General features: G+C 47.8%; 1 protein-coding gene across 1 annotated transcript in view; it reads left to right on the top strand.

Moving 5' to 3' along the window:
• Positions 1-1,661: 1,661 nt before the first annotated feature.
• CDS2 (CDP-diacylglycerol synthase 2) overlaps positions 1,662-15,194 on the top strand; it is a 48,683-nt gene continuing 35,150 nt past the window's right edge. Inside the window, exon 1 of the mRNA XM_081868488.1 lies at positions 1,662-1,879. Coding sequence (XP_081724614.1) covers positions 1,805-1,879 — 75 coding nt within the window. The 5' untranslated portion in view covers positions 1,662-1,804. The remainder of the gene's footprint in view (positions 1,880-15,194) is intronic.

Genomic DNA, 15,194 nt, shown 5'->3' with positions numbered 1-15,194 from the left:
TTCTTAAACTTACTTCCCCGACCTCTTCATGCCTCCCCTTTCTGTATCCGGATTTCTAATTATTAATTCAGAAAATCCTCTCCCTTAATTTTCAATTAATTTCTAACCTTTCTTTTCTTTTTACATAACCATTTCAGCTGAAAACCGCTTAATTTCTAAACCAATGTCATTCTAACATTAATTTTGCAATGTTTCCTAAGGTAATCCTTAAATTTCTTCCAATCTTCTTCCACCGACTCTCTTCCCTGGTCTCGGATTCTGCCGGTCATTTCTGCCAGTCCCATATAGTCTATCACCTTCATCTGTCATTCTTCCAAGGTGGGTAGATCTTGTCTTCTCCTGAAGCGTTCCATAGAATGTCCATAGACATTCAGGATTACAGCGCAGCTGAGGTTTGGTTATTATTTTGTTGCATTTATACCACACCTTTCCACCCAGGAGCTCTGGGGAACATACATAGTTCTCCTTCTTCCCATCTTATCCTCACAACAACCCTGTGAGGTAGGCTAGACTAAGAGACAGTAACTGGCGCAAACTGGTGCAAGGTCACCCAGGGAGTTTTATGGCCATGAGGATTCCAACCTTGGTTTCTCCCAGGTCATAATCCAACACTCTAACCCAGGGGTGCACAACCTGTGGCCCTCCAGATGTTTCTGGACTATAACTCCCATCAGCCCCAGACAGCATAGCCAGCGATCAGGGATGATGGGAGGTGTAGTCCAGCAACGTCTGGGAGAATAATGACCAATACCAAGATGGTCTAAGAGGCTTGTGTGTTGAGCGCACTGCTTTATGGAAGTGAGTCATGGGCAACTGACACCTGCCAGAAGCAACACCTCAGTGCATGCTGTTTCAGGAAGGTTTTGGGAATCACATGTCTCAAACAAAGATATGCTCTCCCAAGCCCACATTGCCAGCATGCTGGTGTGGTGTAGTGGTTAAGAGCGGTGGACTCGTAATCTGGTGAGCCGGGTTCACTTCCCCGCTCCTCCACATGCAGCTGCTGGGTGACCTTGGGCCAGTCACACTTCTCTGAATCTCAGCCCCACTCACCTCACAGAGTGTTTGTTGTGAGGGAGGAAGGGAAAGGAGAATGTTAGCTGCTTTGAGACTCCTTCGGGTAGTGATAAAGCGGGGTATCAAATCCAAACTCTTCTTCTTCTTCTTCTTCTACAGGGAGCTTCCTTCAGGTACCAGGCCAGCTGGCAAACGCTGTGTTACAGAGATGTCTGCAAACATGATGCGAAGGCTGGCGGCATCAACCCCGCCATGGGGGAATCCCTTGCAGATGACCCCAGTGCCTGGAGATAGACGGGTCATGTATATCCACTCCACAGCAGGGACCAGTGAATGAATGACTGTTGGGAGGAGACTGCAGAGAGCATCTGCAGCAGCACAGCCCCATGCCTACATCTGCCCCAGCTGCAACCAAACATGTCTCTCTCTACAACCACAGCAGGCGCTGTAACTTCCCAGCGGGTTGACTTCATTCCCAAAGGTGCACTCCTCTCTGGGAGACAGAAACGAAATAGCGCCTGAAGAAACCAGGAAGTTGCACCTCCCTATAATGGAGTCGCCCCTCTACACTTTTTTTTTTAATTGAAAGATCTATGCGTAGAAGAGCGCAGGGGAGCTTCCTATTGGCCCGGCAGCCTTGGCCCCGCCTCAATCCCCGGGCCCGGCCATCTCGCTGGGCGGCTCGCGCTGCGCTCGCTGCTGCTGCTGCTGCTGCTGCTGCTGCTTCACTGCGCGGTGCAAAGCGGAGCGGAAGGCGAGGGTGGAGGAGCCGCAAGGGGAGTGCAAGATGAGCGAGCTCCGGCAGAGGCTGGGCCGGGATGCCGACGGGCAGCAGCAGCAGCAGCAGGACTCGGAGGGGAAGGTGAGCGGGCCGGCGGGCGGCGGCAGTGGGTGGGACGCGCTTCGGCATAGGATCCCGGCCGCGCACGGCGCCGCTTACTAAGCTTGCCCGAGTAGCCTCCGGGGGTGCAGCGCTGACGCGTGTCTCGTGGGGAGGGGGCGCTGCTCCTGCTATCCTATTGTTGCAATGCTGAGGAGTTGTTTTGTAACGAGGAGGGCCGGGGGTCCTTCCTTCCGGCCCGCTTCTCCCCTCGGGAATGCTTATAAGGTTAAAAATAACGGGCGTAGGATAACGGATGCTTTAGCCTTCGTCGTGCGTTCAGCAGCTTCCGAGATCGGTGTCCCCGGGGATGGGGGAGGGCCGTGCAAACAGGCGTGCCTTCGGTTTGGCGGAGCTGCTGTGCAATGTGACAAACGCCAAGCCCCTTGGAAGCTGCTGCTCTCGCCAAACTTGTGTCAAGGCCTCGAAGAAAACTTGATGATTATATATATGTGTAAAAACAAAATAAAAAAATTCCTTCCAGTAGCACCTTAAAGACCAACTGAGTTAGTTCTAGGTATGAGCTTTCGTGTGCATGCACACGAAAGCTCATACCTAGAACTAACTCAGTTGGTCTTTAAGGTGCTACTGGAAGGAATTTTTTTATTTTGTTTTGACCATGGCAGACCAACACGGCTACCTATCTGTAACTATATATATGTGTAGTTACAGATAGGTAGCCGTGTTGGTCTGCCATAGTCAAAACAAAACAAATTCCTTCCAGTAGCACCTTAAAGACCAACTAAGTCAGTTCTTGGTATGAGCTTTCGTGTGCATGCACACTTCTTCAGATACACAGATACACATGCACACTTCTTCAGATACACGTGTATCTGAAGAAGTGTGCATGCACACGAAAGCTCATACCAAGAACTGACTTAGTTGGTCTTTAAGGTGCTACTGGAAGGAATTTGTTTTGTTTTATATATATATGTGTGTGTGTGTGTGTGTGTGTGTGTGTGTATATCTACTGTATATATGTGCATGCAAAAGTGGTCTGAATTTTTCCATGTTTCCGCCACCCCAGGAGCTTCTCTGTTGACAGTTCATGAGGGCTAGAAACATGGAGGGCTCAAATGCACATGGTTCCATTTTGAGATGAAGTTTTCATGCCACATGCCATGAACCAATGCAATATATTGGGAAATTTAAATGTCTGAGCAGCGTGTGGTCATCTGTGTGTTTTGCTCAACATTTGCCGTGCTTTCAGTTCCCATTTCTAACCTGTTCATGGTTTAAATGGTTTTTGAGGGCAAGGTGATATATAAACACAATATATGTATGCACGCACTATATATATATATATATATATATATGCTTTCGTAGATTTTCACGGGTACAGGAATGCAGGTTTTGGTGTCCTCGGGTGTCTTCCCGTGTAAAAGTTGGGGTGTCTAGGCGACGTTTCGACGAGGTCTCACTCGTCATCTTCAGGCTGGTGCTTTCGGCTTCTTGTTACTGGAACAGAGCAGGGTCTCAGTGTTTGAGTTCCTATAAATACTGTAGAGGGGGTGTGGTGTATAGCCTCCAATGTTCTGGGCAGAGAGGAAGTTCCCAGGCTAGTGTGCCTTTTCTTCTTTTGTTCCTTAATTACTTGAGAGATATCTTGAGTGATTTCTTGAGTGATATCCTGAGTACCACTTAGGTGGGTCATTAGGTGTGGATTAGTTGTTAAAGTCTTTGTGTCTTGACCTCTTGAACTTTGTGAAGAGTTTTCCTGAGAAGATGGCTGTACTGTACTTAGTTGTGCTCTGGCTTGGCTTCGTGTATAGGGGCGAGCTGTGGTTTTGTGGCTTGTGTCAGCCAGATCTGTGTAGGGATTGCAGGGGGGTGCAGCATCCGGAGGTGCCACCATGGATTGGCTACTGGATGGTGTCTGTAATTCATCTGTGGAGAGGGTCTGGGTTTGGGTCTGGTGTGGTTGATTGGTGTTGGCGTTCTGTGTGCCTCTGGATCTGTTGTCAGTTTTTGTGGGGAGGGCTAATTTCCAGATGTCTGGCAAGCGGGATGTGTCGTCACGCTTGTTCATGTTGTGAGGGTGTTTCTCTATCTCGATGGCTTCCATGATTATTCTCTTGTGGTGATGTTCCGTGTTAAAGAGCAATTTGGAATCTGCAAAATTAATTTCGTGTCCTGTTTCTTTCATGTGTTGGAAAAGAGAGGAAGTTTTTTCTTCTTTTTTGACGGCATTCTTGTGTTCTGCGATACGTGCATTTATTCGTCTGTTTGTTTGTCCAATGTACGTGGCTGGGCAGACTTTGCAGGGTATTTCATAGATCCCTTGGTTTTCCAGAAACCCCAAGGATAAAATCCAGTTGGAAAACCAAGGGATCTATGAAATACCCTGCAAAGTCTGCCCAGCCACGTACATTGGACAAACAAACAGACGAATAAATGCACGTATCGCAGAACACAAGAATGCCGTCAAAAAAGAAGAAAAAACTTCCTCTCTTTTCCAACACATGAAAGAAACAGGACACGAAATTAATTTTGCAGATTCCAAATTGCTCTTTAACACGGAACATCACCACAAGAGAATAATCATGGAAGCCATCGAGATAGAGAAACACCCTCACAACATGAACAAGCGTGACGACACATCCCGCTTGCCAGACATCTGGAAATTAGCCCTCCCCACAAAAACTGACAACAGATCCAGAGGCACACAGAACGCCAACACCAATCAACCACACCAGACCCAAACCCAGACCCTCTCCACAGATGAATTACAGACACCATCCAGTAGCCAATCCATGGTGGCACCTCCGGATGCTGCACCCCCCTGCAATCCCTACACAGATCTGGCTGACACAAGCCACAAAACCACAGCTCGCCCCTATACACGAAGCCAAGCCAGAGCACAACTAAGTACAGTACAGCCATCTTCTCAGGAAAACTCTTCACAAAGTTCAAGAGGTCAAGACACAAAGACTTTAACAACTAATCCACACCTAATGACCCACCTAAGTGGTACTCAGGATATCACTCAAGAAATCACTCAAGATATCTCTCAAGTAATTAAGGAACAAAAGAAGAAAAGGCACACTAGCCTGGGAACTTCCTCTCTGCCCAGAACATTGGAGGCTATACACCACACCCCCTCTACAGTATTTATAGGAACTCAAACACTGAGACCCTGCTCTGTTCCAGTAACAAGAAGCCGAAAGCACCAGCCTGAAGATGACGAGTGAGACCTCGTCGAAACGTCGCCTAGACACCCCAACTTTTACACGGGAAGACACCCGAGGACACCAAAACCTGCATATATATATATATATATATATAGTGCTTATGTACCACCTTCTTGCTTCCAAGAAGCTCAAGGCAGAATGCATGGTTGGCCTCATCACAACAACCCTGTGAAGTAGGTCAGGTTGAGAGGCAGCTACTGGCTCAAGGTCACCCAGTGAGCTTCGTGGCTGAGTGGGGATTTGAACCCATGGTCCCAGGGCCTAGTCCAGCACTCTTAAGCACTACTGGTTGTTGTTTTTCCCCCCAATGCAAAATTACAACAAAAATTACAAACATTGAATCCAAAATAAAACTATACAAACAAGAAAGAAATACGAAACACAAAAAGAAAAACAAACAAACAAGAAAAACACACACATCTACAAACACTACTGTTTTTATATTGAGTCAGACTTCCAGCCAGTTCTCAAACTCCACGGTTTCAGAAACCACTCACTGAACATTTTTTTCCCTTCACTGCTGGCATCATGGCCTAAAAGTGGCATTTTGGGAGAGTCACAGACTCTAGAGCTGGTTGCTAGGAAGTGCCCCATTTAAATGGTCGGCCTTTGGCCGGGGGGGGGGGACATCACCAGCACCATACTATGAAAATTATGGCCCCCAACTGGGAGATTGTTAGCGTATTTAGTAATCTATTCTGGCGAAGGTGGCTTTTATGTCAGTCGTCAGGAAAACACATCAACTGTAGGGCCAAGTAGAGATGTTCCTGACAGACCCACAACTTTTTCGTGGCCTAAATGGAAATCCTGGGCCTGTTTAAGAAACCTGTTTATGAAACACCTCAGCTTTCTAAAGATGGCTTACACCCCTGCTAAAGGTCTGGTTTGAAAAGTGTGACTCCAAGAACTGGCCTTGCTCTTCCGGGTTTGAGAGGCTTGCCTGGAGGTGCTCTAGTGTACATTGGTACCTTGGTCTAAGAACAGTCCGGTTTAAGAATGATTTGGTTTACAAACTCCACAAAACCAGAAGTAGTGTCCCGGTTTGTGAACTTTACCTCGGTCTAAGAACAGTGGAACGAACGGTGGAAGGGCACTGGTGGCGCGAGGCCTCATTAGGGAAAACATGCCTTGGTTTAAGAACGGTTTTGGTTTAAGAACGGACTTCCGGAACAGATTAAGTTGGGGCTCTTGCGTTTTTTTACCACTGAGGCTGCATACCTTTAAGGCACGCGCGCGCACACACACACACACACACTGCAGCCGCAAGGAATTCTGGGCACTGTAGTTTGCTAAGGGTTGCTGGGAATAGTAGCTCTGCTCACAATTCTCTGAGGGAAAGAATGTGATGTAAAAGTTATTGTGTGATTGCAGCCTGAGCCAGAGGCCTCCCTTCCCTGCAGTCCGATGAAGAGTAATCTACACTGATGGCTGTGATTTATTCAGAGTAAACATGCGTAGGACTGGACATAATGGGTTGTATCCAGTGCTAGTCCTACTCAGACTAGACCTGTTGAAGTTAGTGGACGTGACTGAGTTTATGTTCAGTGGTTTCGAGTTGCCTACTCTGAGTAGGACTATTGTTGGATACCAGCCTGTGTCTTGCTTCTTCCCCTGGCTGGGGATGCTCTTTGCTCAAGGCCAGTCTTACCTGCAGTGTTGCAAGTAACCCAACTGCACCAGTGCAGCCAAGAAGTGTGTGATCCCGAGCAAGCAATGCTCTCTACTGCTCCAGAGAAGCGGACACGGAGCAATGGTTCCAAACTACAAGAAAGAAGATTCCACCTAAACATTAGGAAGAACTTCCTGACAGTAAGAGCTGTTTGACAGTGGAATTTGCTGCCAAGGAGTGTGGTGGAGTCTCCTTCTTTGGAGGTCTTTAAGCAGAGGCTTGACAACCATATGTCAGGAGTGCTCTGATGGTGTTTCCTGCTTGGCAGGGGGTTGGACTCGATGGCCCTTGTGGTCTCTTCCAACTCTATGATTCTATGATTCTAGGGGCATAGGAAAAGCAGTGGTATTATTTATGACTATTGCCTTTATATCCCTCCTTTTCCATCCAAGGTGCTCAAGGTGGCATATGTAGTTCTCCCCCTTGTCAGTTAATCACCACAACAACCCTGTGAGGTAGGTTGGGCTGAGAGGCAGTGACCGGCCCAAGGTCACCCAGGGAGCTTCAGTGGGGATTTGAACCCAGGTCTCCCAGATCCTAGCCTGATACTCTAACCACTGCACCATACTGCCATTCAGCATCTAATTAACAGTGCCATGATTGGGAGACGCACACATGCACCATTTAACCCACAAAAGGGGGCGTGCTGGGACCTCAAAAGCGCCATACAGCTTGCAGGAAGGCCTTGGGTAGCTCATTCACCACCTTCTGGCTTTTTTTATCACCTAGTGCTGTTCAGGTGAACAAGAATCCTGGCGCCTCGCGCCTCTGGGAATGAAAGGGAGACCATGTGAAATGTTGGTTAACAATGAATTTCTGCAAACATTTTCAGGTCTGAGGTGCCTCATCTTTCCCAAACTCAGCTGTGAATCTTATAAGAGCGAGCAGAAGCCGAACATCAACTTGCTTATCTTTAAGAAAAGTGTTTCTGGTGCAATTTAAGGTCTGGTTTGGTGGAAGAGACTCTGCTGCTGCTGCTGCTCTGGTACAGTGTGGTGTCCAGAACACAGATGTATGCTGGTGTCTGCTCAGAGCAGTGAGGCCACAGCTAGAGCAACCACAGGATTCAACCAGGGCTGGTTTGAGGGCAAGCTGTCTGTTTGCACTGGGCTCTCCTCTGTTCAGGGGAGAGAGCTCAGTGCCTGGTGATCTGAGAGGTGCTGCTTTTGGAACGCAACTCTGCGTCTCCTCCCTGCCGGCCTGATCGAAGGCTGAGCAACAGTTGGAAGTTATATTCCAGCCTTCATGCAGTGCAGAATTAAGATATAGAAGTCTCCCCAATGGGAGGCAGTGATGGCCACCAACCCAAGATGGTTTTCAAAGAGGATTGCACAAATTCATGAGGAGAGGGCTATTGATGACTACTAACCATGATCGGATCCCCGTGATGGGGTGAGCTCCCATTGCTCAGTCCCTGCTCCTGCCAACCTAGCAGTTCGAAAGCACATCAAAGTGCAAGTAGATAAATAGGTACCACTCCGGTGGGAAGGTAAACGGCGTTTCCGTGCGCTGCTCTGGTTTCGCCAGAAGCGGCTTAGTCATGCTGGCCACATGACCCGGAAACTGGACGCCGGCTCCCTCGGCCAGTAAAGCGAGATGAGCGCCGCAACCCCAGAGTCGGTCACGACTGAACCTAATGGTCAGGGGTCCCTTTACCTTTAACCATGATCGCTATGGTCTGTCTCCACAGTCAGAGGCAGCAGTGCTTCTGAATAGCAGTTGCTGGAAACCACAGAAGGGAAGAGTCGCTCTTGTGCTCAGAACCTGTTTTTGGGTTTCCCACTGAGGCATCTGATTGGCCACTGTGAGAACAGGATGCTGGCCTGGACGGGTCGTTGTCCTGATCCAACTTCCTTGGCATATCAGTGGATACAGAAAGGATCCATTGAAGGTGGAAAAATCTGAAATCTGTGGTAGCTCAGGACGGAATAGCAAAAACAAGCTAAGCCAAACGCATGGCTTATGCATTGTTAGTTTTAAGTTATTTTGGGGGAAGCTATGCCCTATAAAGGCCAGCTTTTTCTAAAAAGAGGTCAGATGCTACATTACTCAAAGTTCACAGCAGTCCATCTTGAATAAAAACAACGGCCTGTAGTTGGCAAGCTAAATATTTCCCCCTCCCCTCTCTCTCTCTCTTTAAAAAAGCATAGCAATTTCCCCACAAACATACTGCAGGTTACTAAAGCCCAAGTAGGTGCAGGATCTGCACCAGAGATCCTTCCAGTTAAGTTAGGCTCAGCAGCCGTAAAATTTTGCCAAAGCATTATAACTTAAATCATAGGGCATCAGTAAAGCAGTTATTTTAATTCCATCAGTTGGGAAACTGCTTTTTAATAAGAATAAAAAACAGACCTCTGGGTTGTATCCAAATGAATTATACTCAGAGCAGACCCACTGAATTTAGCTGTGTCTGTTAACTTAAATGAGCTTACTCTGAGTAGGACTAGCATTGACCACCCCCCTTTAGTCTCTCTCTCCCTTTCCTTTAAAGAATAGCAATGATGAGCTCAAGTCAGCAAACGTTGAGTCATCATTTAACTTTGCACAAGCTGCCGAGTGCCAAAGCTGGTCTTAGCAATGCCATCACGAGAAGATGTCGCAGTAACATTGTTAACTGCCAGACTGTGTGATTTTATAAGCTGCATATGCGCACCTAAACTGGGAAACAAAACCCCTCTGCGCTTGCTAGAACTTATGCCCAAGTAAACATGTGCAGGACAGAGGCATAAAGGGATTTGAATATCATTTTCTGCAATTCCTGGCACGTCTTGGAGCCAGAGATCATGAAGTAGCCAGCCCCACGTGACCCACAGGCTCAGGCTCACAACTTCACAGGCAATTCACTGGCTCCAACTGGGGCAGGGGGAGGACTAACATAAGACTGGTCTTAAAAGACCTACATTGGCTCCCGGTACGTTTCCAAGCACAATTCAAAGTGTTGGTGCTGACCTTTAAAGCCCTAAACGGCCTCGGTCCTGTATACCGAGTCCAGCGTCTCCACCCCCATCGTTCTGCCCGGACACTGAGGTCCAGCGCCGAGGGCCTTCTGGCGGTTCCCTCACTGCGAGAAGCCAAGTTACAGGGAACCAGGCAGAGGGCCTTCTCGGTAGTGGCACCTGCCCTGTGGAACGCCCTCCCACCAGATGTCAAAGAGAAGAACAACTACCAGACTTTTAGAAGACATCTGAAGGCAGCCCTGTTCAGGGAAGCTTTTAATGTTTGATGCATTATGGTATTTTAATATTTTGTTGGAAGCCGCCCAGAGTGGCTGGGGAAGCCCAGCCAGATGGGCGGGGTATAAATAAATTATTATTGTTGTTATTATTATTGTTATTATTGTTATTATTATTACTAATCATCCTCTCTTGGAATCCACCTGCCTTGAGGGACAACAGAGTCTTGGGCACACTTCTTGCTCAGGGTTTAACAAATCTTGTTTTGCTCTAAGATTGGCTTACTCGGGTTCTGCCATTCTAATCTGCTTTGCGGCCAACTAAAATTAGCCAGGTTTAAACTGAAATAAGGATGACAACTTGCGAAAAGAAGTGTCCATGCGGTGAGCTTTTGTGCCTCTGTTTATGGGCTGGTGTGCACAGGATGTTTGGGGTCGGATGGGACATTTCAGAGGCGATATATGGAGTGCTCTGTGGCTGTTCACATTCGCTCCAAAAGGGTTCAAAGCAGCACAGCGCCTTAAGGATTGTGCAGATTGCCCTCTCAAAACCACAGGCTTTATGAGGCATTATGAGCAGGGCTTGGGGGCGAAAGTGTGGGTTCCACCAAGCCTTGCTGAGGCTTTGAGATGCCCCACTGAATACCTCTTTCCAAGGAGCCTGTAGTCAGGCTGGTGTGAGTGCCAAGCAGGGCAGCTCCAGTAATTGCAGGAGCTTATCTTCTTGGGTACAGATTAGAATAGCTTGTCCTGTTCTTCCTGAAAGACGCACTCTGCAAAGGCAGCCGAGAGCAGAATCAGCCCAGGTGGCTACAAGATTGGCCATTGGTCCAGGCTGCAAATCCTAAGGTTTTGGAATACGCGAGATGGTTGGCTTCAAGGCCCGGAAGGCTGTTTCCCGCACCAAAGACCTCTTGAGCTTGCACTTCTTCCCTGTGGGGCATCAGAAAACGTTTCCATCCATTGGTGGAGTGCTTGCACCCCATTAACATCTCCCTCTTTGGAAATTTGTTGGCTCTGCTTCACGCTTGTGTCTCCTTGTCCTTGCAGCTGGGTAAAGGCAAACAGGACAATGCATACACACCCCAGACAGGCTTTGGAGTCTCCCCATGGCACAGAGTAGATTTCTCCAGGGGAACAGCAGCTCAGCAGACTTGGGCTTTAAGGACCCTGAGGCAGGAGACCCTTTGGGGGTGGGAGCTATTCCTCTCGCTCCCTTTACAACTCTGTGCACGGAATCAGTGGTGGGGTGGATTTCTGTAGTAACAGCACCATCCACATTCAAGGCACGTCTTCTGGCCACAAGCCCCCCTCCCTCCTTGCCAAACCCTGACAGGGAGCTTAGAAGAGGAGGGGAGGAAGAGACAAGGTTAATGAGGGCTGCAAACAGAGTTACTTGTCCGGAGACTTATTTTAATCTGAGGATGCAGGGACAGGCTCTCAGCGGGCATTTAAATCTTCATACTTCTTTTTAAGGTTGCTGTAAACCGCTTTGCTCTTTAGACATGTTCTATGTATGTAATTACAAGGGACGCGGGTGGCGCTGTGGGTTAAACCACAGTGCCTAGGGCTTCCTGATCGGAAGGTCGGCAGTTCGGATCCCCGCAATGGGGTGAGCTCCCGTTCCTCCGTCCCTGCTCCTGCCCACCTAGCAGTTCGAAAGCACGTCAGAGTGCAAGTAGATAAATAGGTACCGCTCTCGCAGGAAGGTAAACTGTTCGTCATGCTCTGGTTCGTCATGCTGGCCACATGACCCGGAAGCTGTACGCCGGCTCCCTCGGCCAGTAAAGTGAAATGAGCACTGCAACCCCGGAGTCGGCCACAACTGGACCTAATGGTCAGGGGTCCCTTTACCTTTAACTTTACCTTTATGTATGTAATCAACATGTTAGCTGCTGATAAAAGGCCTTGTAAGCTGGTCGTTTTCCCTGATCTCTTCTCTCTTTGCAGCAGTCTGCATCTGCCCCTCTAGTTCAGACTTTGCTGTTTAGCTTCTGCAGTCAGAATTGGTAAGGAACACGTTTCCTTTTAAGGCCTTGTGCTTTTGCTCCTGATCTTGTGTTTGTGAAAATAAAGCCAGGAGCTCGAGTCTTCCTTCCACTGTCCTTAGAGGCTACAGATGTCGTGAGTTTCTGCACACAATGAAAGGATGCACGTCAGGCGTGGTGCAGCAAAAATGGAAATGATTATCTGTCTCTGTATGTCTCCCCCCCCCCCTACTTGTTAGAAACCATCGGAAACCAGATGTGGCCAGCCTGGGCATCCATGCAGCACTTGGCTTTTCCGTGGTCCTGGCTTGTTTGAAGCAAGCTTTCCAGAAAGGCTCTCTCTCTATTGGGGAAAGCTGATTTAGGTGGTGGTGATTTATTTAATTTTTGCTTTATTTATCACCTGCTCGTCATCGAATATTTTCAATGGAAAACAAAGTAATAAAAATAAACAGAAAAGCAACAATATATTTAAAAAAAACCCACTTATAATATAAGGCAGTCCAATAAACAAGAAATTAACCATTCTGTCATAAGGCAAACATACGTGGTGGCGATGTGCCTGTGTGGCAGTTCATAATCAAAGCTTCCAACGTGTCCAGAATTGAGTAACAGCTTTCAAAGGTCTACAGGATTGGCTTTTGAGTCGCTATACCCGTGCCTCTGATGAGATAAGCGAGTCACCAGGTTATCTTTTTTTTGTTTTCTTTGAGCTGATGGGAACTGCAGTCCAAAAGGTTTGGTTGACCCGGGCACCCAGGGTGGCAAAGCCTGGCCTGTGTACGTCTCTGAGCTGTTAAAAGGAGTGTGAGAGCTTGCAGGGTAAGGAAAACAAGCTGCTGGGAAAAGACAAATCTTCAGTATATTCTTCCTTAGTATAGCAATCAAAGCAGCCTCAGTATATCCATCTTGAAGCTGCACTTCTAGACTCAAGGTTTAAGGTGCTGGTTTTGACCTTTAAAGCCCTATGCGGCCTAGGACCCACGTACCTACGGGACCGCCTCTCCTGGTATGCCCTGCAGAGGACCTTAAAGTCCACAAATGACAACATTTTGGAGGTCACAAGGATGTTAGATTGGTCTCAGCTAGGGCCAGGGCCTTTTCAGTACTGGCCCCGACTTGGTGGAACGCTCTGTCACAAGATACTAGGGCCCTGCAGGACTTGACATCTTTCTGCAGGGCCTGCAAGACAGAGCTGTTCCGCCTGGCCTTTGGTTTAGACTCAGTCTGACCCTTATGTTTTCCCTCCCCTTATGGTTTTGACTTTTAAACTGAGGCTGCATTTTAAATTGCATTTTAACCTGTATTTTAAATTGCTGTTTTTTTTCTTTTTATGTTTTTACTGAAATTTTATTGGTGTTAGCCGCCCTGACCCTGGCTCTGGCCGGGAGGGCGGAGTATAAATAAAAATTATTATTATTATTATTATTATTATTATTATTATTATTATTATCCTGCTGGGCTTTTTGCTGTTGAGGCAAGGTGCACCTCAACAAACTAGCCTTTCAGAGGTGATGAATTACAAGTTCCTAATGCTTTGCACAGGCATTGTTTTTCAAAAGCATGGCGGGCAGGAGAAAAGAGGGGTCCATTCTTTACGAGGTGCTGAGTTCATGCAGCTCCCCTGGAATTCTGCTGAAGACTGCAGAAGCATTTGAGCTTTCAAGCTCTCTTTTTTAGCGATTGTGAAATGGCTAGAGGCAATGGTTTTAGGGCAGTTACGGTTTCCTAGTTACAGTAAGTGCTACCACTTGAGACTGCACTGGAGTGTGAGGCTGCCTTGCATGACTTAAATGTTGCTCCATAGCTAAGTAAAGCAAGCCATCCCTTGCACACGAAGAGCTAGCTTTTCAGGGTCCTTGGCTAGCCTGTTCCCTGATGTGTTCATTTTCTGCAAGCAGGGAGTGCTTCTTGTGTTGTGCAACAATCCTTGCTGTGAGCCCTGATGAGGCACAGCCCAGGTGGGCTGCCTTGGGGAGAACTTGGCTGGTGTCACCTGCTGCTCTGAGTAAGTCTACAGGTGGATGCTCAGCACTGTTCACTAACCTCACCATGGCAAGTGCTTTCTACCAGCTTTTCCTGGTTCAGCAACTATGGCCGTTCCTGGACAATGATAGCCTGATCATTGCGGTCCATGTGTTGATAACTTTGAGGATGGATTGCTGCAGTGTGCTCCAAGTGGGGCTGCCCTTGGTTCTTGTTTGAAAGCTCCAGGTGGTGCAGAATGTGGTGGCCAGGTTGCTGATCAGAGCTTCTGGCTGAGAACATGTGGCGCATCTGCACTGGCTGCTCATCTTCTGTTGAGCCAGGTTCATGGTCCTTGCATTAATTTACAAAGCCCTGAACAACTTGAGTCCAGGGCACCTGAGGAATCTCCTAAACCCTCATATTGCAGCTCAATCACCGCGATCATCTGCAGGAGCATCGTTCGTTGTTCCCAGAGTCTCTGAGGCTCCTTTCACAGCAAGAGAGGGAGCCTTAAGCCAGTGTTACCGTCCCTGTCCTGTGGAACACTCTGCAACTAGAGATTCAGCAGGTGCCTTTTCTGCCAACTTCTAAATGTCTGCTGAAAATCGTCCTGTTTAATCAGGCCTATGCTGGCAATCCAGGAGCGAATCTTTCCACAGTGCTTAATTGATGCCTGTTTTAAACTTTTTATGGGTTTTATTGTACGGTTTTTATTATTGTAAACCACATTGATGTAGGTTTTATGACATGGTGGTAAAAAAATACTATTTTTTAAAAAATAATACTACATAAATGATCTGGCTTTGCTGCCATTTAGAGGCTCCTCCTGTAGCAAACATCTGTATCCACCTCCGAACTTGGGGTTTCTGTTTGGGCTGTAGGTTTTAGCGTTGCCTTAAGGGTAAAGGGACCCCTGACCATTAGGTCCAGTCGTGACTGACTCTGGGGTTGCGGCATTCATCTCGCTTTACTGGCCGAGGGAACCAGCATACAGCTTCCGGGTCATGTGGCCAGCATGACTAAGCCGCTTCTGGCAAACCAGAGCAGCGCATGAAAACACCATTTACCTTCCCGCCAGAGTGGTACTTATTGATCTACTTGCACTTTGATGTGCTTTCGAACTGCTAGGTTGGCAGGAGCAGGGACCGAGCAACGGGAGCTTACCCCATCGCGGGGATTCGAACCGCCGACCTTCTGATCAGCAAGTCCTATGCTCTGTAGTTTAACCCACAGCACCACCCATGTCCCTTTAGCTTTGCCTTACTGGCAGCAATGGCCATCAATTTGGTGTTAGGATATAGTTCCATTC

The sequence above is a fragment of the Podarcis erhardii genome (genome assembly GCF_964252035.2).
Source record: "Podarcis erhardii genome assembly, chromosome: 7".
Lineage (NCBI taxonomy): Eukaryota > Metazoa > Chordata > Lepidosauria > Squamata > Lacertidae > Podarcis > Podarcis erhardii.
Note: the sequence above shows the minus strand (reverse complement) of the source record. Positions and strands in the feature narration are given on the sequence as shown.